The sequence below is a fragment of the Vombatus ursinus genome, unplaced genomic scaffold, assembly GCF_900497805.2.
Source record: "Vombatus ursinus unplaced genomic scaffold, bare-nosed wombat genome assembly UNPS02014798.1, whole genome shotgun sequence".
NCBI classification, from domain to species: domain Eukaryota; kingdom Metazoa; phylum Chordata; class Mammalia; order Diprotodontia; family Vombatidae; genus Vombatus; species Vombatus ursinus.
In genome coordinates this window covers 81,008,802-81,033,117 of record NW_020954576.1, presented here as the reverse complement: position 1 = coordinate 81,033,117, position 24,316 = coordinate 81,008,802, and the positions used below count along the sequence as shown (strand labels likewise).

The 24,316-nt window shown below is 36.9% G+C and overlaps 1 protein-coding gene across 1 annotated transcript in view; it reads left to right on the top strand.

Moving 5' to 3' along the window:
* Window positions 1–24,316, top strand: part of LOC114049472 (dynein heavy chain 14, axonemal-like) — a 343,809-nt gene that overhangs the window by 80,575 nt on the left and 238,918 nt on the right. The window contains exons 21-27 of the mRNA XM_027870712.1: window positions 1,093–1,214; window positions 4,053–4,224; window positions 9,830–9,934; window positions 10,023–10,141; window positions 14,289–14,363; window positions 21,113–21,200; window positions 23,615–23,868. Of these exons, the coding sequence (XP_027726513.1) occupies window positions 1,093–1,214; window positions 4,053–4,224; window positions 9,830–9,934; window positions 10,023–10,141; window positions 14,289–14,363; window positions 21,113–21,200; window positions 23,615–23,868 (935 nt within the window). The remainder of the gene's footprint in view (window positions 1–1,092; window positions 1,215–4,052; window positions 4,225–9,829; window positions 9,935–10,022; window positions 10,142–14,288; window positions 14,364–21,112; window positions 21,201–23,614; window positions 23,869–24,316) is intronic.

Genomic DNA, 24,316 nt, shown 5'->3' with positions numbered 1-24,316 from the left:
GCCAGGAGTTAGAGATAAGGAAGAGATTTCTAGGCTTGATAGAGAAGTGATGAACTTTCACTGTAGAATGAGAGACATAATTTTTGAACGTGGCCAATCAGGGAATTTGTTTTGCTTGATTACACACATCTCAAGGGTTTGATTCCCACCACCTCCTCTCCCTCCAGTTGAGGTCTCAGTGTAAGAAAGAATATCAACTTTTTATTTAAAAACACACAAAATTTAATTTAAAAGAGAATTTAAAGGTTAAAAAAATAATGTGAGGGCATTAGATTAGAGGAACTCTAAAATGAATACTTCCCTTTCGGCTCTAAATCTACAGTTGTCTGATCAGATAGGACACTGCCACTTTGAGCTATAAGACCTGTGTCCTGGTAAAATAAATTACATGTAGCATTGTTTTGGGTTCCCGCTCCTAAAGCTAAATAAAGGCTGAAGAAGTGTCTGTTGTTAAGAAAGCTAAATGCAGAGTACCTTGGCAAAATATATAAATTTTAAAAAATAAACTGGATTAACATCTAGCATCTTCATTCTGGGAAGAATGTCTAGGAAAATTTGGGAGTTACCAGTAAGGGTAGCAAGAGAGCTAAGAAATAATAGAGTACATTGCTGAAGTTACTGCATTGGATCTTATAGTCCCATTGTAGCAGAGGAGGAAGAATGAGGGTAGTGAGATAACCTCATAAGCTTCTGTGCTCTGTCTCTTTTTTTTTCCTCTCTCTGTGTCTCTCCCTCCCTCCCTCCTTCCCTCTCTCCCTTCCCCCTTTCTTCTTTCCTTCCTTCCGTCTTTTTCTTTTCTCCCCCACCCCCATATGATGTATTTCTATATCTACTTATTTATTGTATTTGTTGAATATTTATTATCCCATTTCTTAATTCTGAAAGTGGACAAGTGAAATGTTTTATATTGTTGTCTATTAGAACAAAAAGTAAAAAGTGAATTTTTCTTAAAAACAAATTCATGACTATTGATTCTTCCTCTGATTATGACCCTCAACAGAAATCCTTGCTAATGTTGAGTATTCTTTCTCTAAAAAAGAATATTGGCAGTATTTAGATTTTGTTTTATTAAAAATGTTCTTTTTAATATAGTCTCTTGCAGATGACTGGGACCAGAAATTGGAACTTTTCTCTCACACTTTGGATGAGTGGATGACATGTCAAAGAAACTGGCTTTATCTTGAACCCATTTTTCTTGCTCCTGAAATACGAAGGTATACAAAGTAAAATAGATATTTACTGGAAAATGTATGTTATTTCTCCCATTTTTTATTACTTTTACCATATTAAGTTTCTTTAACTGAATACATTAAGATTATTTTGGGCTACAGATCAAAATATAACTTGACAAATAAGTTAACAAGCATTTATTAAGTGCTTAGTACTGGGCTAAGCTGTAGGTCTGTAAAAAAAAAAAAAGCAAAACACAGTCATACCAAGTATAATGAGGGAGAGAATATGCAAACAACTATGTACATATAAAATATCCACAGAGTAAATGGGAGGCAATTCCAGAGGGGAGGTGCTAGCATTGAGGTAGATATGGAAAGACTTCTTGAAGAAGGTGAAAGTTTAGCTGAAACTTCAGGTTAGGCAAGAGACTGTGCTGGAAAGGTATAGCCCTCCAGGCATGGGGGTCAGTCAGAAGATACAAGGTCAGTCAGGAGATAGATTGTCCTATGAGTGAAGAGGCAAGGAGATCAGTGTCACTGAATTGTAGAGTATACAGACGGGAGTACAGTGTGAGAAGACAGAAAAGCGAGGAAGGGGCCAAGTTACAGAGGTCTTTGAAGAGCAAAGAAATCTTTATTATAATTTTTTTTAGGATGACAATTCCAAATATCATTTCTAGAGGGGCTCACTCTTCAATTAGTGAGATGAAAATATAAGGAAAATGGGAAAATTGCAATTGTTTCTTTTTGTTTCCCGTACTACAAGACTACGAAAATAGTTCCAGACTGCCCAGTCTATATACTTAGTGATAGGCATCATCATCATCATGTTAAGTCATATTGTATTTAGTAGCATTATGTTTCTCTGGGCTGGACTTTCTTTAGTATTGAACAAAACAAGTCAATTAACAAGCATTTATCAAGTGCTTTCTATGAGCCTCACACCGTGCTAAGCACTGCAGATCAAAAGAAAGATGAAAAGTACTTCTGCATTCAAAGAGCGTATATTCTGATGGGGTAAACAATATGTACATAAATATTGATAATACACATATGGTAAATAATTCAAGATAAGCTTAGAGGAGAAGTAGTTGAGGGGACAAAGAAAGGCACTGGGGGCTGAGTTTTGAAGGATGACAGAAATCCTACAAGGCAGAGAGAATTCCAGTTATAGAGGATAGTTAATACAAAGATGTAGAGATGGGAAATGGAATACTCTATCTGCAGAGCATTGGTTAGGCCAATTCACCAGGACCATAGAGCAGGCAGATGGAAGTAATGTTTAGGAAGACTGTTAAGCTACAAAGGGGACAGGTTGTGAATATCTTTAAGTTTCAAAGAAAAGTTTCTGTGATCTCAGTAGTAATAAAAGCTACTGGAGATCATTGAGTGGGGAGCTAACATAGTGAGATGCACACTTTAGGAAAATCTTTTTGGCAGCCGAGTGGAGAGAGGCTTGAGTAGGGATACCAAATAGACCACTGTAATAGTCCAGGCAAGACGTAATAAGAAGAGCATGAGCTAGGACAGTGGCTATGTGAGTAGACAGAGGGGAATGTATGTAAGAGATGTTGTAGGATAGAAATGATAAGATTTGGCAACTGATGGATAAGTGGGTGAATGAGGGTGAGAAGACTAGGATGACACTGAAATTGTCAACTGGAATGTCTGGAAGGGTGGTGGTGTCTTAAACGATAATAGGAAAGTTTAGAAGACAGGTTTGGGAGGAAAAGTTAGTGGATTCTATTTTGGACTTGTTGAGTTTGAGATGCCTAAGGGAGATGTGGTTCAAAATATCTAATAGGCACTGGTGTGGGATTGGAGCTCAGGAAAGAGAATTTTGTTGTTGTTCAGTCGTTTTCAGTTCTGTCTGACTCTTTATGACCCCATTTGGGGTTTTCTTGGCAAAGATATTGGAGTGCTTTGACATTTCCTTCTCCAGCTCATTTTACAGATGAGGGAACTGAGGAAAACAGGGTTAAGTAACTTGCCCAGGGTCACACAGCTAGTGAGTGTCTGAGGCCAGATTTGAACTCACAAAGATGAGTCTTCCTGACCCCAGGCATCACACTATATCCACTGTGCTACCTAGCTGCCACCAGGAAAGAGAAAGGCTGGGGAAATTATAATGGTTATAAGGTTAAGTTTCTTCTATTGATAGTTTTATCAGTACTCTGAATGCCATCTTGAAAGTTTTAGTACATACAGGAAAATTAAAGGGGAAGGGGATAAAAGAAGGTGGGGAGAGATAGAAGGGAGGGCAGATTAGGAGAAGGGGTATTCAGAATGCATACCATCTTGGGGTGGGGGGAGGGACGAGATGGGGAGAAAATTTGGAAATCAAAATCTTGTGGAAGTGAATGTTGAAAACTAAAAATAAATATGTTAGTTTAAGAAGAAAAAAAAGAAAGTTTTAGTACAGACAAAGGACTAAAAGCTCATTCATGATTAAGTCGCAATCATTGACAGAGTGCTAACATTGTTCTCTATCAATTTCCTTTCCAACGTAATGGAAAAAGAAATGCTCCTAGAATTTTAAATAAGATGAGGTCTACTTACCTAAAATAAGGGCATTATGATGTATTATTTATCCATTTTACATTATCCTTTTTCTTTAAAAAAAAATCAAAAGAATAGTATATAGTATATTGGAATGAGTCAAAAATCCTTAACAAAACTCCTGTGACTTTAAATAGAACAGATATCCAAAATCTATTAAAGGACAATATATAATAAATTGACAGCACTGTCAATATGATGTGCAAACCTATTTTTATAAATATAATAAATATTTCTTGGCAGAAGATTATTTTATGTTAAGAATTGAGATAGTCCTTTAGAAAATTCAAGTCATCTCAGATCTTGTTTCTATTTATAAAGGCAGCTTTCAGCAGAAGCAAAGCTTTTTGCTGACGTGACTTCTATATGGAAAGATATAACGTCAAGAGTAGACAATAAACCTGAGGCTCTGAAAATAGTCATATCAGTAGGAATCCTTGAAATGTTGCAAGCAACCAGTGTGTATCTTGAAAAAATAAAGAGAAGTCTTGAGGTAAAACTTAGTCATTTTAGCATAAAGAATCTTTTCATTCAGTACAGCACAGTATCACATGGGACTTTTCATTATCGCAACACAGTATACAATACAGCACCATTGATAGTCTCATACGTATCAGGGGGTAGAGGAGAACCCAAATTGTGGGATAAGCATCATATTGAAATTAGGGTGGTTAGTGCTACTGTGTCTCTGAAACTTGATGGCAATATGTTATAGAGAGTGTGGTTCAGTAGGCCAATTTCTTTCTTTTTTTTTTTTTAAACATAGCCATCTCCATTATGTATTAAGGTCATTTCTTTGGGACAACTCAACAGGTATTCATTCACATTTACCCAGCATATGCTGCTTCCCAACATGCCACAAGTCCAGATCTCTCGGGCAGCCAATGATGGCTCTTCTTAGTCTATTTAGGCTTAGGACACCCCTATCCTTGGTTATCTTTTCTGACAAATGATGTAGTCACAGTAAGCTTATCCCACTGACAGGGGAGACTGACCCAGGAAGCCAGGAACCCTCAGACTCTCAAAGTATCTGTGAAGGCTGAAAAGATCCATTTCTTATATCTCTGGTAGTAGACCTACTGTGTTCAATGCAAGGCAAAGTGTGCCGAAGATGTCCAGATTTAGGCTCACTTAAGTAAGCACATGCTCTCCCTGCCATGTGCCTGGAGGTAGGAGGGGAGAACACTGCTGGAAGTCCCAGGAAAAGCTGACAGAACCCCAAGTGATACTTTCTTTCTTTTTTTTCTTTTTAACATGTGTTTTTAAAACTTTGGGTTACAAATTTTCTCCCTTCCTTCCTCCCCACCCACCCTCATTGAAAAGGCAAGCATCTCAATACAGGTTATAGATGTGTAGTCTTGCAAAACCCTTCCATAATAGTCCTGTTGTGAAAAACTAAGTATATTTCCCTTCATCCTATCCTACCCCCCATTTATTCTAGTCTCTCTTTTGACCCTGTCCCTCCTCAGAAGTGTTTGCTTTTGATTATCCCCTCCCTCAATCTGCTGGCCCCTCTATCAACCCCCTGCTCTCTTGTCCCCTTCCCCCCTAATTTTCCTGTAGGGTAAGATAGATTCCCAAACTCTGTTATGTATGTTATTCCCTCCTTAAGCCAAGTCCTATGAGAATGAGATTCACTCATTCTCTCTCACCTTCCCCCATTTCCCCTCCACTGTAAAAGCCTTTTCTTGTCTGTTTCATGTGAGATATTTTACCCCATTCTACTTCTCCCTTTCTCCTTCTCCCAGTATAATCTTCTCCCATCCCTTAATTTTATTTTCCAGATATCACCCCTTCATCTTCAACTCACCCTGTGCCCTCTATCTATCTATACAAACATATAATTTTTTTCCCTCCCACTACCCTCATACTGACAAAGGATTCATGAGTTACAAATATCATCTTTCCATTCAGGAATGTAAACAGTTCAACCTTAATAAGTCTCTTATGATTTCTCTTTCCTGTTTACCTCTTCCGTGTTTCACTAGAGTCTTGTATTTGAAGGTCAAATTTTCTATTCAGCTCTGGTCTTTTCCACAGGAATCCTTGAAAGTCCTCTCTTTCACTGAATGACCATTTTCTACCCTGAAGGATTATCCTCAGTTTTGCTGGGTAGGTGATTCTAGGTTGTAGTCCTAATTCCTTTGTCCTCTGGAATATCATACTCTATGCCCTCTGGACCCTTAATGTAGAAGCTGCTAAATCTTGTGTTATCCTGATTGTGTTTCCACAGTACTTGAATTGTTTCCTTCTGGCTGCTTGCAATATCTTCTCTTTGACCTGGGAATTCTGGAATTTGGCTACAACATTCCTTGGAGTTTTCCTTTGGGGATTTCTTTCAGGAGGTGATCAGTGGATTCTTTCCATTTCTATTTTGCCCTCTGGTTCTAAAATATCAGGGCAGTTTTCCTTGATAATTTCTTGAAAGATGATATCTAGGCTCTTTTTTTGATCATGGCTTTCAGATAGTCCAATAATTTTTAAGTTCTCTCTCCTGGATCTATTTTCCAGGTCAGTTGTTTTTCCAATGACATATTTCACATTCTCTTCTAATTTTTCATTCCTTTTGATTAGTGTTACAGTGCCTTGATTTCTCATAAAGTCACTAGCTTCCAATCGCTCTATTCTAATTTTTAAGGAAGTATTTTCTTCAATAATCTTTTGGACTTCCTTTTCCATTTGTCCAATTTTGCTCTTTAGGGCATTCTTCTCTTCATTGGCTTTTTTGACCTCTTTTGCCATTTGGGTTAGGCTATTTTTAAGGTGTTGTTTTCTTCAGAATTTTTTTGGGTCTCCTTTAGCATCACTCAGTTTTTCCTCTACTTCTCTTACTTGCTTCTCAAAATCCTTTTTGAGCTTTTCCATGGCCTGGGACCAATTCATATTTTTCTTGGAGGCTTTGGATGTAGGAGCTTTGACTTCATTGTCTTCTTCTGATTGTATGTTTTGATCTTCTTTGTCATCAAAATAAGATAATATAGTCTGACTCTTTTTGTGCTGCTTGCTCATGATCCCAGCCAATTACTTGAGTTATAAACTCTTTGTTAAGGTAGGAGTCTGTTTCCAGTGTGGAGAATGCACTGTCCCAAGCTTCAGGGGTTTTGTGCAGTTGTGTTCAGAGATACTTCTAGGGACCTGTAAATTTTCAGTTCTTCCAAGGTGCTATGATCAAGGGCTAGGTGTTTACTCCTTTCCTGGCCTGTGCTCTGGTCTATGAGTGACCACAAGCACTCTTTTCTGTCTTGAAACTGTGAATAGGGGTTTCCTCTCCACAGCCACTACAAGCTCCACCACACCAGTGCTCCTCCTTGCCCCAGCATCGCCACCCAGAACTGTGTCCCAGATCCAAGCTCAGGCAAAGCAAGAGAATCCTGCACCAGCAGAGAGATCCCTGCAATCCCTCTCTGATCAGCCACTCGATTCCCCCTCAGTCTGTGGGCTGAAAGCTCAGGAAGCAGCTGCTGCCCCCACCAAGCTCGGGGACTAGAGCTGAGACCACTGGCTTCTCTCTCTCCCCTCCGACACAGACTTTTCCCACTGACCTTTCAAGTTGTCTTTGGCGTTCCTGGGTTGAGAAGTCTGGAAACCACCCCAGCTGCCTGCAATTCAACCCTCTGAGGCCTGCTCCAGGTTCGCTGTGGCGCACCCTCTGCACATTCCTCTCCCAGCCTGGCACAATATACCTTTCTGATCAACCATCCAAGCTATCTTGGCCTGGAAATTTGTTTCAGTCTGTCTTTTTGTGGGTTCTGTTGTTTTAGAATTTGTTTAGAGCCATTTTTTTATAGGTATTTGGAGGGTTTTGGGGGAGAGCTCAAGCAAGTCACTGCTTTTACTCCACTATGTTGGCTCCACCCCCTCAGGCCAATTTCTTTAAAAAGGATTTTTACTTATTCTAAACTTAGTAACCATCCAGAGAAACCAAATCCAAATATATTTTAAAAAAAGAGATGAAAAATGAAACTATAAACTACATTATTTATAATTTGTTTTAAAATGTAAATTAATTTTGATAAGATTAGCAAAATTTTCACCTTCCTTTCCTAACTTTTCTATTTTTAAAAATTTTGTTGCTATTATTATCCTTACCATTATTACATATCCATAGTCAATGTGCATGTTATTCTAATTGTCTTCTTTCATTTATATTTCTGTATATATCATTTTATTTGTAATCTTTCTATTATCACTTAATACATCAGAGGGGGATTGCAGGGATCTCTCTGCTGGTGCAGGATTCTCTTGCTTTGCCCGAGCTTGGATCTGGGACCAGTTCTGGGTGGTGGTGCTGGGGCAAGGAGGAGCACTGGCGTGGTGGAGCTTGTAGTGGCTGTGGAGAGGAAACCCCTATTCACAGTTCCAAGACAGAAAAGGGGTGCTCATAGACCAGAGCACAGGCCAGGAAAGGAATAAACACCTTGCCCTTGATCATAACACCTTGGAAGAACTGAAAATTTACAAGTCCCTAGAAGTATCTCTGAACACAACTGCACAAAACCCCTTGAAGCTTGGGACAGTACATTCTCCACACTGGAATCATATCCCATTATATTCATATGCCACAGTTGTTCAGCCATTGCTCAGTGGACACATTATTTTAAAGCACTGCTACTATAAATAATGTTTCTATTAATATTTTTGTACATATAAGTATTTTTTTGCCTTTCAATAACAACATTAGGATTTAGTTTCAGTGGGATAACTAAGTGAAAAAGAATAAACATTAGAACTCTTTCTATATAATGCTTTAGTGCTTTCTAAAATTATTATGGCAATTCACAAATCTTCCACAGGCATATAACACTGTCTACACAGTCCAAACAAGACTGAATTTTGTTTTCAACTGTCTTTGTCATTTTATTGGTCAATAAAGTGGCATCTCAGAGTTGTTTTAATTGTTATTTTTCAGGTAAATAATTTTAACAGATTTCTTGGTTATTGATCATTTGTGCATTATTTCTCATTTGTGTATTTCCTTTTGAGAAAGTCCCTGTTTACATACTTTAACCACTTCTATACTGTAGAGGTAAGATAATTCTGGCAGTTAGTATCAACTTCAGGGATAGTGGAAGAAGAGTTGGTCAGTAGACCTCTTATCATGGTCACTCCCAGGCTTCCAAACTTTGGGTGTATGCTGGGCTCTGATGAAATCTGTATAAAGTGGAGACGACTCTCATTCTGAGTAACCACTGTTCTTTGATAGCAAAATGTTTTCTGCCCTGGTTTGGAGGATAGCAAAGTCCAAGAAAATGGCTACCTGGTAGAGGCTCTGGATGTGTTGACTACTAAGAGAAAAATAAATATTCAGAAAAGGAGAAATCACTTAAGATAAAGAGAAGTTGGAAATTTTCTGGGTATATTCTTGAAAAGATGAAAACTCCTTGGGAAAAGAAATGTTATAACAACTGAGATAACAACATGATACCTAACAAGAAAATAAGGGGACAGGAGGTGACATATTAACCTTGACCGTGGCACACTTTACCACATGAGCAGTAAAAGAATATTAAAGGTGAATCTATCCTCCAAGTTGTCCTTACAGTTTCCTTTGGAAGAGTTCAGAAGGAAAAAATAATGGTGGGCATACCTCAGGAACATGGCAAAAATGGTCTATGTAGCAGTCATGTCAATACCACCACAATGCAATATGTTTGCTGGTGGTTAATAATAAAATGTTTTGAAAACGCATTTTGTTCATCCTAAAGCACTTTAGGATTTACAAAAATACAGTATATACATTAGTTAGCACATTTCTCTCACAACAGTCTTGTAAAGTAAGGACTATTATAGGTATCCACTCAATTTTACAAATGAGGAAAACCTGAGAGGTTAAGTGATTTGCCCATGGTCACATTGCCAGTTGATGTCAAAGACAGGATTTGAACCCGTGTTTCTTCTCGCTATGAAATCTCTACTCTTTCTACTATAACATACTATTTCAAAAGAAAATGTCATTTTAGAATGGTGCTGGAATATATACTTTATCTCCAATGGCTTTGGTTTTATGCATATTTATTGTATATCATAGAAAATATATGATATCTTCACATCAGTGTATTGGGGTTCTTAATCATATTTCTCTATGTTCTCTGAGACAGGAATATCTTGAAGTGAAGAGAATGATTTTCCCAAGATTTTACTTTCTTAGCAATGCTGAACTCATTGACATTCTGGCTGAAAGCAAAAATCCCGAGGCTATCCAGGTAATATTTTAGTACTGTGCTTAGGAATATTCTTTCTTGACCATGTCAAGACTTTATGATGCTATTTAGTTATGTTTCTGGTCCACAGCCTCATCTTATGAAATGTTTTGAGAACATAAGACAGTTGTTTATATGGAAAAAAGAAATAGGCCCTCCTCTGGTCACGTCACTTATATCAGCTGAAGGCGAAACACTTCTTCTGCCAAAGTATAGTATATATTTAATGTTTAATCTTTAGATATAGAAAAATCTTAATAATAGAAAATATTCTTATTTGGGATTTATGGTCATTCTTTAAAGGGTCTTAGCTAAAGTGTGTGTTTATTTAGCAAACCCTTTACTCATAGTAGAGTGGGTACAAGACATTTGGGTGTCATAGTAAAACCTTGAAAATGGCACTTCTCCTTATCTCTCCTCTCTTTTCAAAAACTGAGCTCCTCTATCTTCCTGTATTTGGAGGCTTCAAGTTTTTACTACAATACATGCAAATTGGTTACTCATATAGTTAATAACTATGGGTCAGAGAGTAACATTTTATGGCATTAAAATATGCATATTTGTTTAAAATGCATATATTATTTAATATATTAAAATGTATCTTATTGTATCTCTAATTCCATAAGTGCCAGCCTTCCTCGCCTTCCCCTAACCCTATGACTGATTCATAAATAATGCATATTAAGAGATAAAAAATAAGATAAGCATATGTTTAAGATAATTAAGAAATAAGCTTTGGAAGTTGTTTAAAATTACACTTCAGCATACAGTAACTAAAACAATAATGTGTTTTTACAACTATAGGCAAGTGAGTCAGCAAAAACTTGACCTATTTGATTATATGAGTTAATATTTGCAAAGCACTTATTATAATGACTAGCGCCTAGTAGGTGCTATATAAATGCTTATTCCCTTCCCTTTATTCACCAACTTGAGAGATATGGCAGCTAAGGGCAATATCATTTTAGAATATCAACTTACTTGTAAAATCTTACAGAGAAGAATGATGGAAGTTTATGGTGGAGAATTATCACTTCCTCAAACAGCAAGAAGCAGTAGATGGGAAAAATAGTTTAGAGAAAGTCTCTTAGGATCCCCTAAGCAAAGCTGTCCAGAGGTCCTTTAAGGATGAGATTAGAAGACCAATACAGACAAAATTTGGTATGCATTCATCAAAATCATACAAGACTCCTTGAAAGACTTAACAAGAGAAAGGAATTTATTTGATGATCCTTTGTTTAGTCTCAAAGTTGGCATAAAGTAGGGAAACATGCTTCCTAAAAATGTTTGTGACCATCATGAAAAATGTTCAACATAGGATCCAAATGCAAATGAGGTTCCATATAGAAAGTGAGGTCTTCCAAAAGTTTCAGTTGTCATATGACATTGTGTTGCCTGCATCATGCCATAGAACATTGCTGAGTTCCCTAAATGAGAATCATTCAAAGGAATTTGACTTATCTATCCACACAAGAAAAATCAAGTCTGTGAAGAATGTCTGCTGTCCAACTGTGATGTGCAGCTAGGGATCAACAACCCATAGAACTTCTCTATCAATGTGTGTATAAGTGTGTGTATGTGTGTGTGTGTGTACACACCTTAGACAAATACTAAAAATGGACAATATGGGGCCTTAGAATTTATTACTAAGTGAAAAACAAGAGGTAGAAATCTCATACAACTCAATATTAAAAACTGACGTTGAACAAACGAAGGGGAGGAAAGGGGAGGAAGCCTGATCCAGATGGATTTACAAGTAAAATTAATCAGTGAAGGAACAATTAATAATTATGCTGCATAAATTATTCTCAATAATTGAAAAGGAATTTTATAAACTCCTTTTTTTAGACAAATATGTTCCTAATATCTAAACTCATTTTCATTTAGTCGTTTCAGTCATGTCTGACTCTTTGTGACCCCAGGTGGGGTTTTCTCGGTAAAGATACTGGAGCAGTTTGCCATTTCCTTCTCCAGCTCATTTTATAGATGAGGAAACTGAGACAAACAGGGTTAAGTGACATGCCCAAGGTCACACAGCTAGTACATATCTGAGACCAGATTTAAACTGAGGAAGATGAGTCTTCCTGACTAGCACTCTATCTATTGCACCACCTAGCTGCCCCAAATCTAAACTATGGAAGGATAAAACTGAAAAAGGGAATTGTAAACCAACATCACTAATAAATGTGGTCATGAAAACATGAAATAAGATCTTATAACAATTTATCCAAAAATTATTCATTCTGGCCAAGTTGTATTTGTACTTAGGAAAACAACATAACTGATCATAAAACAAACAAATCCCTCCAGATTATATCCGCAGATATCAAAAAGCCTTTAACAAAATAAAAAACTCACTTAAGCTAAGACTCAAAAAATCCACTAGCAGACTTTTGCAATCTTTTCTCCTGCAACTCTTACTTCCCCGTCCTTTTTGCACAGCCTATTCTAACCCACAAATTTTGTTCACAATGTATTCTCTACTTCTTATTAAAAAAAAAACACCAAAAAATCTGCAACAACAAGTTCCACTCTCTTTTTATCACTGTCACCTCTTGAACTTTCCAATGCTTTTTTCACAACAGGTTTCCCACTCTCCTTTGCAGAACTTACCCCTTTCTTATCAGTATTCTCTAGAGATTCGTTTCTATTTGCTGTCGTTGTGGTTGTTACTGCTACCCTTAATGGCAACTTCACTTTGTCTTTCTCTCTCTTCAGGCTGGAGGGAATGGGAAAGGAAGCCTGGATCTCTGCCAGTCTTGGCAAACTGGCTGAGCTAGTTACAGCCAGTGCCATAAGTCAAGCAAGATGACTTGAGTTTTAGCCCAGGATGCCAAAATTTAAAGGGTACTAGAAGCACTTACATTGAACTTGGTACCTGATTAGCAAGAACAATTTGTTTTAAAAATAGAAAGGTACCAAATGGCATGCTTTCTCCCCTATGCTGGTTATACCCCCAGATGAGCTCTTTAAAAGCTACCTGTCCCATCTCTAGCGTCGCCCTTCCCCCCTCAGTGCCAATCTGGCTAATATCAGCCTCATGGAGTTCCACAGTCTTTGCTTTCAATATTCCAATGGATTGTTCTAGGTGGAATTCCTAGTTCGGTTTCTGATTACAATAGATCTACTCTCCCTTGATCATGTTCCTTGGACCCATTGAAGGGGTATCTAAATACAGCAGCACACAGCTCCTAATGGATGATTATTAAATAATGTCTGTCATATTTCCTCCTTCCATTTCAAGAGAAATAACTGATTGACTTTACATCCCAACCATCCCAACCATCCCAGCCTGGCCTAGTGTATAGAAAACTGGCCTAAAAATCAGGAAAACCTGTGTTCAAGTCCTACTCATGAAAAAATACTGGTTATGTGGCTCTGGGCACGTCACTTAATCTTGTAGTACCCTAAATGGCTCTCAAAGATTCTATGTTGTAAAGCAGATGCTGGGCTTCACGGGTAGAGAGAGTTTCCTTAATGGGATCTCTTTATATTAAGGAAATCACAAGAATGGTCCAATGATTCCTGTGGCACAAAGGGAATACTTCTGTATCGTAGAAAGTCAGCACTCTGTGTGTGTGTGTGTGTGTTTATGTAGTGCTTGGCCATCCTGGGGGGCAGGACAAGGAGGTGCATGGGGCAGCATTGCCATAGTTGGACTTGTGGGCTCCCAGGGCAGGCCTGAGGACTTAAGCTCTGTAATTAAGTTTTCTTTATCTTGGGACCTTGGTTGGCTGGTTTATTCTGTGTAGTGACACACCAGCAGCAGCTATAGCTTTAAGAAAACTAAAGCCTCTAGGAATCTGAGATGGAAAGGGAATGTATCCCAGGTATTGAGGATACCTGTGTGAAGGGCGTCTATATCATGATGAGTTGTTCCCAGGGAGGCTTAGATTGGTGGAACTCTTGAGCTCGGGAGTAGCAAGCTGTAGCAGCGGCAGCCTTTGCTGCTTGAATGTCTATACTAAATTCAGCATTAATATGGCGAGTCCTCAAGAGAGGAGGGCCACCAGGTTGCCTAAGGAGAGTCAAACTGGCCCACATCAGGAAAAGAGCAGGTCAAAACTCCCATGCTGCTCAGTAATGGGATCAGGTCAGGTCTCTGCTGTTCGAGCTTGGGTGAGATGGGGACATGCAGTTTTTAAAGATCCCCAATTACATATTTTGATAGGTTATATGCATAATATTTAATGATAGTATCTGTGAGTTCATATGATAATATAGGTTTTTCTTCTCTTTGACCCACAACTGTAATCAAAGCAATACTTAGGAATTTATTACAACTGTAAATTTAATGAAGCATTTTAATATGTATCACTAAGTAATTTTTAATAACCCTTTTTTGACAAACTTATAGGAAAGTTCATGTAAGAACTGCTGTAGAACAATGGCTGGTAAATGTGGAGAAGAACATGTTTGATATGGTAAAGATGTAAGTGTGGCTTTAGTATCTTTAAAGTTATGTTCTAGATTCTCAGCTTAACTATCAATTCAAAAATATCTATTAAGCACCGACTACATACTGAATTAAAAAGTTTTTCCAAATTCAAGGAATTTACAGTATGAAGAAATTAAGAAAGCTAATGAATATGATAAAAAGGATGAATTATGGTACAAAGAGAGAATCAAAAACATTCTTAAAATTTTGAGGAAGGAGAGATCACTTTCAGCTCTGATGATCCAAATAAGGTTTTATGGAGGAGGGAATAGAATAGGAGCAGAAATATTGAGTGATATAAATATGTAAAAGAGAAAAGCAAGTTAGAATGATAAAAGTCATTATACGGAAAAAAAAGAAACATGAGAAGGATAAAAAATTAAAATCTGAATTTATTGTGTTTATAAGAAATTTATATGCAGCTAATCGATATTTTTGGCTCATTTGATGGTAAAAAAAAGAATTTTAACCATATATATGTATATTACTGTATAAAGTTTTATGATTAAAGACATGAGGATTAAAAGAGATAACTGATATGGAATGGGGGAAAAAAAAGACAACCTGAGCTGGGCCTTGAGGGTCACTCAGATTTCAAAAGGCAGATATGAGGAAGGAATATATTCCAGGCATGAAAGACATTCTTTGTGAATGCACAGAAGTCACAGGAAACAGAATGAGTCAAAGAACAGCCAATAGTCCAATATGGCTAGAAAATAAAGTATAGGAAAGAAAGTGTTATAAAATAAGCCTACCAAGTAGGTGGGAGTCAGATTATAGAGAAAACAAATAAGTGCCAGTCTATATATTTTATCCCATGGTGGAAACAGGGAGCTATTGATGGTTTTTGATGGTTTTTGAAGAGGATAGTGACATAGTATGGCCTATATATTAGATTAGTTTGATATTTCAGTGCAAGATGAAAGATACAAGAGACTAGAGGCCAGAAGACAAATTCTAAAACTTTTAGAACAATCCAGATAGTCAGTAATGAATCCCTGAACTAGCAGCTGAACAATCTGATAATCTATCATTCTTTGAGAAATTTCCAGATGGATCTAACATATGAATTCCCTAGGCAATGTAGCTTCCATATAACATGGCTATATGGAAAATTGACTGCACTATCATACAAAGCCTTCATAAGATTTTTGTATACTGTGAGATTTTGATAAAGTTGAAAACTTCCCTTAATACTGATGCTCAATTGTCACACATGATTCCTACGAAATTGAGAAATTTGAAAACATTTTGCTTTACTTTTACCCTACAAAATCCCTTATCCCTAGTGATCATTTTTACATCTGAAGTACTTGACAGTAACAGTTTTGCTGAGGATTCTCTTTTTGCCTAACTTGTCTTTCCATTCTAACTTACTGTGTTGTACGCATTGGATTTTTCTTTGATTTATTTACCTCATTAGCGCAAATTTATCATTAAAACAAGACTATCTTGTCTACTCTTCTCCCTTCTCAGCTTCAGTTGAATGCTTATTTAGCCTACATGTAATACCACCAACCAGCATCACACTCAATATCCTTTATTCTCTCGTTGTTTCTGAGTTTTGACCCACTCCAACCTGCATTCATGCTGGGAGCTCTCAATGGTTTCCCTGGGGTAGGACCGGTCACAACTGTGCACCACACTACTGGTACTCATTCTCAGGATGCTAGGGGTATTCCTGGTGTAAGGATAGGCAAAATGCCTACTAGTCACAACTATAGATCCTGAGTCCCTTATACAAATTTATTTTTTTTTATTTATACAAATTAATCACTGCTGATGCTATTAACTCTTGATCATGAAATATTTACCAATAGAAGGCAAAATGACATTAATCGAAACATAGTATAACATCACAGTCCACCCATCAACATGAATCATGCTCTCCCACTGAAGCACTCAGGGTTTTACCCTGGACTACAACAGATGCCATTAAGTCTCTGCTGGCCTTATGCTGATAGACACCTTTGCAAAGATAGAAACAAGCCTCAGAGTAACTCATATCCAGCTATAGAAAGCATCAATGATGAAACTTTATCTGTTCCAAATTGGAATGTGAAATATGAGAACAGCAGCATTGGAAGAAAATCTAACTGATGAAAGACTGGGCCTTCACCTGTCATCTGGATCTTTGTCTTTCCACTGGACTCTGATGAGGCTGGAGAAGAGTGAGGCTGATGACTTTGCACAGCTCTGCCTCACTTAAATCCAATTCATGCACATGTCAAGACATCTCCCTCGTGAGGTCATTGGCCCTTTTTGAAAACAAAGGACCACCACCACCAACGAAGACAACAACAACGAGTTCTGCATGGGGTCTTTACACAGAGAGAAGGACTTCCAGAGTAGGGGTTGTGAATTGAACCTTTGTCACACGTATTCCTTACACACGTGCCTCACTGTTATTATGGTCTAAGTTTAAGTTTGTGCCTCCCATGGATGTAGTGTGTGTTTGTGGGAAGTGGTAAACCAGATTTTAGGAGAATGTTTTGCATTAACTGTCTTTACCTTCTTATCTGAGCATAGTAGTAGCTGCCATCTGAGATCCTGTCAATATGAGCAGAAGTTAGGGAATGCTTCTCCTCCTCCTTTCTCCTCCTTCTCCTCCTCTCCCTTCTCTTTCTCCTCCTTTTCCATTCTTCTCCTCTTTCTTCTCCTCTTCCTCCTCTTTCTCCTTCTCCTTCTTCCCTCTCCAAATGTGGTTCCCCTCCTTACATGTGGGAACTCTTTCCATAGGAAAATAATTTTTAATTGTTTATATTTTGTAAGATGTTTTAGGGTTTGGAGCCTATATTTTTTAATTTTTTCAAATTTTTGTTTCTATTTGTTTGTTTTACTATTTTTTCTTTTTTAAAAAACTGGGACGATTTGCTTTTTGTCCTATACAGTTTTCATTTATGATTTCTTGAAATATAGCTCTGAAAAAAACAGGCTTTTTAAAAAGCTCTTTGGGTTCCAAATGGAGCCACTTGACTATACTTTAAACCAAATCACTCTGGCTGTCATTGAATGGCCAATAATAATCTCCAACCCAAGTCTTTGTGGCTCATTGTTTAGGTTTTAATGGTTTAGAATGAGTGTAAATAGCAATTGTTTTCTGTTCTGGACAGAAATTTTAATTGTCTTCCCCTCCCAGATTGATAGTTTTGTGATGTTAAATTGGGTCATCTTTTGTCTCAGTTATTACCTAGGAATACCTCAGGAATTACCTGAGACCTAGGAAAGACCTTAATTTAGAAGAGCCAAGGTCACCCACTGTATCCTGAGTCATGGACAGTCATCTTGAGTTATGTCTTGCCACTCACTTGAATGACTCTGGAGGAAAGAGTGAGGCTGATGACTTTTCACGGCTCTGCCTCACTTAAATCCAATTCACACACAAGTCATTACATCATTCTCATGATGTCATTGGTCCTCCTTAAGCATGGAGGACAGATGAACAAAAACAACAATAGCAACAACAACTGATGAAAGTGATTTATCAGAAAATGAAAAAGTAAATGATACATTGCTCACTTAAAAAAAAGTGCTCCTGAACTTAAAGCTAGAAGAAATAGAAGACTTTGAAAAATCTTTCTTGAAATAGCCAAGTGAAGTATTTTCATATCCTGATTTTCTCCCTCCACCTTTTAATACTCTAGATTTCACAAACTGGCCTTCTCAAAATTTACAAAATTAGAAAGTGGCATAAGGTCCTATAGGAATCTCCATTGAGCAATTAATAGGTCATTTATTGAAAATGGAAAGAATACAACATCTGACTATACAAAAGGAGAAACCAAAGTTACCAATCAGCTGCTGTACTCTAATCTTTATTGAATGGCCCAGTTCCTCCAAAGGCTCATCCAAACAGAAAACCTCAAGATATGCTGAATCTTTGCCACTTCAGACAACATGTGTAGATAAAAGTAGAGAAAAAAAAGAAAAAAAAACACCTCTAATTCTTGCAAACTCAAGCAGAATACTTCAAAATGCAGTTTAAACCATGCTGGCAAATATAAAAGGAATTTCAAACCACCATCAATCAGAAACTCATCTACCACGAAACAACTCATTGCTACTTATGATGACTTTAAAATTCTTAAGAATCCCTCTTTAAATCCTCGTCAAGAAGTTTCATCCAAGCCTACTTCAAGCCATTCCATTGCTCAATCAACTGATCCATCAGTTTAAATGGTTTCAACAAGCTGTATGCAACCAAAGTCTTCAATGTCCGTATCATCCCTATCTCTTTGCCTGAGACACAAGAAAGCAAACCACCAAGAAGCAAAAAGAAACTTTATTGGAAAAATATAGCTGTAAATAGACTATTCCATGTTCAGAAGAGAAGTTGTTTATCTCCTTCATTTACAACTAAATGTGAAAAGTGATCACACATTGACCAAAAATAACCTTTTTTTCTAGCATTATTCTCATTGGGAGAAAACCTAGCCCAAAAAAAACAGCTGAAATCTGATTTGTTACTCCCAGTCACAGTTAAAAAAAAAAAAAAACGTTATTTGAAGTGATGTTAAGTAAATCTCATGAAAATTCCCAATTACCCTTAATGCTTTTTCTCTCTTGATTATCTACAATATACATCCTATTTGTGCATAGTTATTTTCAAGTTTTTTCCCTCATCAGAGTGTAAACTCCTTAAGAGCAGGGACTGTCTCTTGCCTTTTTTTTTTTAAATCCCCTGAATTTAGTACAGTGCCTGACATTGCTTAACTTAGTAAGTGCTTAACTAGGTGGCACAGTGAATTGAATGCTAGATCTGAAGTCAGAAAAACTCATCTTCCTGAGTTCAAATCTGGCCTCCAACACTTATTAGCTTTGTGACCCTGGGCAAGCCACTTAACCCTGTTTGCCTCAGTTTCCTCATCTATAAAATGAGCTGGAGAAGGAAATGGCAAGCCACTCCAGTATCTCTGCCAAGAAAACCCCAAATGGGGTCATGAAGAGTCAGATAGTATTGAAACAACTTAACAATAAATGCTTATTGAGTGAGCAGGCTGCCAAAGTGACCTATGACACAAAAAGGTTAAGAGCCCCTTATCTATAGTCTACTCTTAGAAGAAGCTAGGTGGCACAGGAAATAGAGTATTAAGCCTGATAACTGGAAGATCTGAGTTCAAAACTTGGCTTAGACCCTTAACAACTAACTGTGTGGCTAAGTTACTTAACCTCTCTCAGACTCAGTTTTCTCATCTGTAAAATGAGGGTAATAATAGTACCTTCCTCACAGGGTCATTGTGAGGATCAAATGAAATAATATTTGCAAAGTGATTTGCAAACCTTAAGGCACTATTTAAATGCTAGTTACTGTTGTTGTTGTTACTATTATATTCTTCCAAGGTTTTAGTAATAAGGTAAAGAGGGAAGATTTAGAGAAATTTTGGTCAGGTTGAATATATATGGCAAGGGCAGAGATGAGGTAAAGATTGGCTGATGATGTGGCATTTTATTAACCTATAAGTCTTTTAGTTGTATGTTTTATAGAAAGTGTCATTCACTGGTAGATCATTTGCTTTGGGAGTTCTCAGCTATAGTAGAGCTAAAAGTAATTGGGTATCCACACTAAGCCCAACACCAATATGGCAAACTCGCAAGGAGTAAAGGGCCAAAGGGAAGGTCAGTAGGCCCAGATTAGAAGTAGGGCAGATTGAGATTTACCTGTGGATTAGCAGTGGGATCTGGTCCATGAGTGATCACTGTTCTTTCAGCCTGGGTGAGATAGGGATATGCAGTCTTGGGGGGAAAAAACAAAGTACCATTCAGAATTGAAGCTAGTGGAAAAGCACAGCAGGAGGCAGTATTTACATATTTGTTTATCTCTCCAGTCTTGACCCCTCTTCTGAGTTCCAGTTCCACATTTCTAACCACACTTTGGACATTCCCAATTAGATAGCCCATCATGAACTCTAATAAAGCCTGTCTAAAATCAAATTCATCATCTTTCCTTCAAAGAGTCTTCCACTGCAGATTTCTCCCTCTCTAAATCTCTACCATTTTCCCTATCACCCGACTCAAAATGTTCTAGTCCTATTAATCCTTCCTCTCTCACAACCCAAGTGAAGTTACTTCCTACATCCTATTGATTAATCTTTAATATCATCTCTTACATCTAACTCTTACTTTGCGTTCTACCTGCTGCCCTCATCCCTGTGAGCCTAGACTATAGCTCCTGACCAAATTAGTCTCATCTTTCTTTCTTTCTTTTTTTTTTTTTTTGGTGAGGCAATTTGGGTTAAGTGACTTGCCCAGAGTCACACAGCTAATGAGTGTTACATGTCTGAGGCCGGATTTGAACTCAGATCCTCCTGACTCCAACGCCCGGTGCTCTATGCACTGCACCACCCAGCTGCCCCCAGTCTCATCTTTCTAATCCACCTTGTGGACCACTGCCAGATTAATATCCCAAATATATGCCTTTGTATTCACCAGTGTTTCCCTCCTGCTAGTTCTCTGTTATCTGCAAATTTGAGAATCACTTGCCATCCATGTAGCTCATCGGCCTTCACTGGCAAAGAATATGCCAACCTCAGAAGAGAAAATGAAGAAATGAGCATCATGGATGGAACAGGACTTAAATAGCTCTTTTTTGTTTAAGTACCATAATAACATGGAGAAATCAAAGATTCTGAAAAATATAACTTACCCCATTACTTTGAGTTTTGACTCACTCTGAGTCAGCAAGTAAAAGGTTATCATCAATAATATTGCTTATAAATGCCATACATGAAACTTTGTAATTATAGGTTTATAAACAAAGGAATTAATGAATGGGACCAGGAAAATTTTAGAGAATGGATACAGACTCATCCAGGACAAGTGGTGCTTGTTGTGGTAAGTTAGTATTTATCAAGATAGAATGTAAAGTATAAACAGTTTATGGAAACATTGCCAACAAAACAGATGCATAAAAAAAGATATATAAAAAAGTAACCATCCTTGTGGCTGTTGTATTATTACAATTTTTACCTTTTAATGAGAAAAAATTGTTTAGCTAAGGTAAATCTTCATTGCCTTTGCCTCTGTCATTTAAAAAAAATCCTTTGAAACTTTTAAAAGTGAAAAGTACTTCATTACCTCAAGTATATTGTTAATAAATTTATGTTTACTCATACTAGCAAGCTAATTATACCAATACATTTTGTTGTGAAAGCTTTGATAAAACTCCTAATAGTGAAAAAAGTTACTAATATTCATTTTATTTTTAAAAGACATCTTATTTATATTTTTTATTTTTATATAACCCATATTTCTCCCTTATGCCTCCTCCATCTACCTCCCAGACAGCCATCCATTTGTACAAAGAATTGAATAAAAAGTGGCAGGGGTAAGGGTACGGAATCAGCAAAATTAAGCAAACTATTGAAAAAAACTGAAATTATATGCAATGTTTCACACCCACGGACATCCACCTGTACAAAGGAGCAGGAGGAAATTCATTCTAATAGATCTTTGAGGCAAGCTTGTTCTATATAATTTCACAACATTCGACTTTGTTTGGGGGCATTTTTTCCAATTATTTTGTTGTTGATCGGTATGTAAAATTTTTCTTGACTCTAATTATTTCACTTTGCATCAGTTCATATAAGTCTTTCCAAGCTTCTTTGTATTCATCATTGAGAAGAATTTCTTATAGTACATTCATATACCACACATTTATGTGCCACAATTTAAGTCATTCACCAGTCAGTATCTACTTTGTTCCTGGTTCCTGATTACGACAAAAAAAAAAAAGTGCTGCTATAAATAGCATGTATAAATTAGGGTGGATGCTTAGCAGTTAAATCTCAGGGTCAAAAGGTTATAGATATTTTAGTCATTTTATTTGCATAACTCCAAATTGCTTCACAGAATGGTTGTACTGATTCACAGATCTACCATCAATGCTTTAGTGCATTCATCTTTGCACAATCTCTCCAATACTGACAATTTCCATCTTTTGTCATTTTGGCTAATTTGCTAAATGAAACCTCAGGATTCTTTTGATTTACATTTCTGTAAGTAAGGTGAATCTTATTGTGTGTAAGGAGGATTTTCTTATTCCTTTTTAGGTAATAGTTTCAGCATCCTAGATAATATTTTGCACAAACTATGGTTGAAAACAACTTCTACCACTTGGTTGTAGTAGAGCTATAGGGGTGACATAACGTACACCTGTGCTGTGCTAGGTCATGACAATATTGCCAATGTTAACCTGTAAGCTTAATATTGGCAAGATGCCTTCTTTGTCTGTTGCCCTATAAAGCAAATGGGCACTGGTCAGTAAGGGGGGAACTAATTTTAGGAATTTGGGCATTGCATGGAGGAATGCATGTACCTGCCTTGATCAGCCTCCATCAAAGCTTAGGGGAAATCTGTGTTTGCCTCAACTGGCCCCCATTGAGGTTTAGGGGATGGTAGGAGTCGTAGCTCCTACCATTCTTGCCCACCCCTTCAAGAAGTGTAATTAGGGAATGCTGCAGGCATTATCATCGACCTTCTTTTGAGAAGACTAGACTAGAATAAAGTAAGTTTATTTAACCCCTCCAAAGCTGTCTTCCTGTTTGACCAGATCAACTAGAACATGTTAGTGTTAGGAGCCCTCCTATGTTCTTGCGCCCAACAAATGGTGTTGCCTGTATGTTCTTGGCCAATTTGCTAGATGAAATCTCAGGATTGTTTTGATTTATATTTCTCTTAATAGTAATTTGGAAAATTCTTTCATGTGGTTGTTAATTTTTTGTGACTTTTTTATTTTTATTTAATTTATCAATTTATTTATTATGTTAATAATTAATAATAAATTATTATTTATATATAATATATTTTAATAAATAATAACAAATTATTAATTTATTAATTTATTTAATAGTTTGTGATTTTTCTTTTGAGAACTGTTTGTTGATCAACAACTTTTGATCACTTCTTTTAATAAGTTAAAGTATTCACTAATACTTGTTCCCTATATTACAATTCAAGATTTTTAAACTGAAATGTGTATTTGTAATATGCAAATATGTTTTTATTTATTTAGCACTCTAATCAAGATAGAAAGTTTTACTGAAACAAAGATTTACTTTTAGGAACGGAAACGTAAGTGTCAGAACAATTTGCTAATTAGCTAAATGTTAAAATTCATTTTATCAGGTATGACTATATCTGCCCAAATAGAGACATAATTTAAAAGTCTATATGTTTCTTTAAAATGAAATTTGTGATTCAACAAAGTAAAAATTAAGGATAATCAAATTCTTGTGTCCTCTTTTCAGAGCCAAATAATGTTTAATATGAACTGCACTGAAAGTTTTAAGAGTTCTGAGCCAGCCTTGACATTGAAAGAAGTCCTTGAGAAACTGATAGGCTTCCTAGGACAACTTGCAGACCTAGTGGTGTGTGACACTCTTCATTTTCGAATAAAAATTACCCTAGAGGCATTGCTTACCATTTATGTTCACTGCAGAGATGTATTGACAGATTTGCTAAACCAAAATATCTTTGAAGAAGATAATTTTGAATGGACAAGGTATGTACTCTTAAATTTTATAAGCAAAAATCTTAGCAAAAGCACTTTTATCTCTGGTCATATCAACTCTCTAAAAACTTTAGGAAATTCAAGGTGAATTCTGGAATATGGTTTTAAAAAACAAAGCACTTTGTAGAAGTTAAAACACTATATAAATGTTAGCCACTATTTTTCTCTTTTTAGCCTTTTCCATTCTTCCTTAATGCTTATGCCTTCCTTCTCATTCATCCTGTCCTATCTCGATTTATACATAGTTATTTACTTCTCCATTACCCTATTAGACTGTGGGATCCTTGAGAACAGGGACTGTTTTATTCATTTCTTTGTATCCTCAAATGCTTAGCTGAGTGCCTAGACTATAGGAGGCACTTAATAAATGCTTACTGACTTGACTCCTCCCTCCCTCCCCACTTCTTACTTTCTATGGGCCTTTTCTCCCTGATTGTTA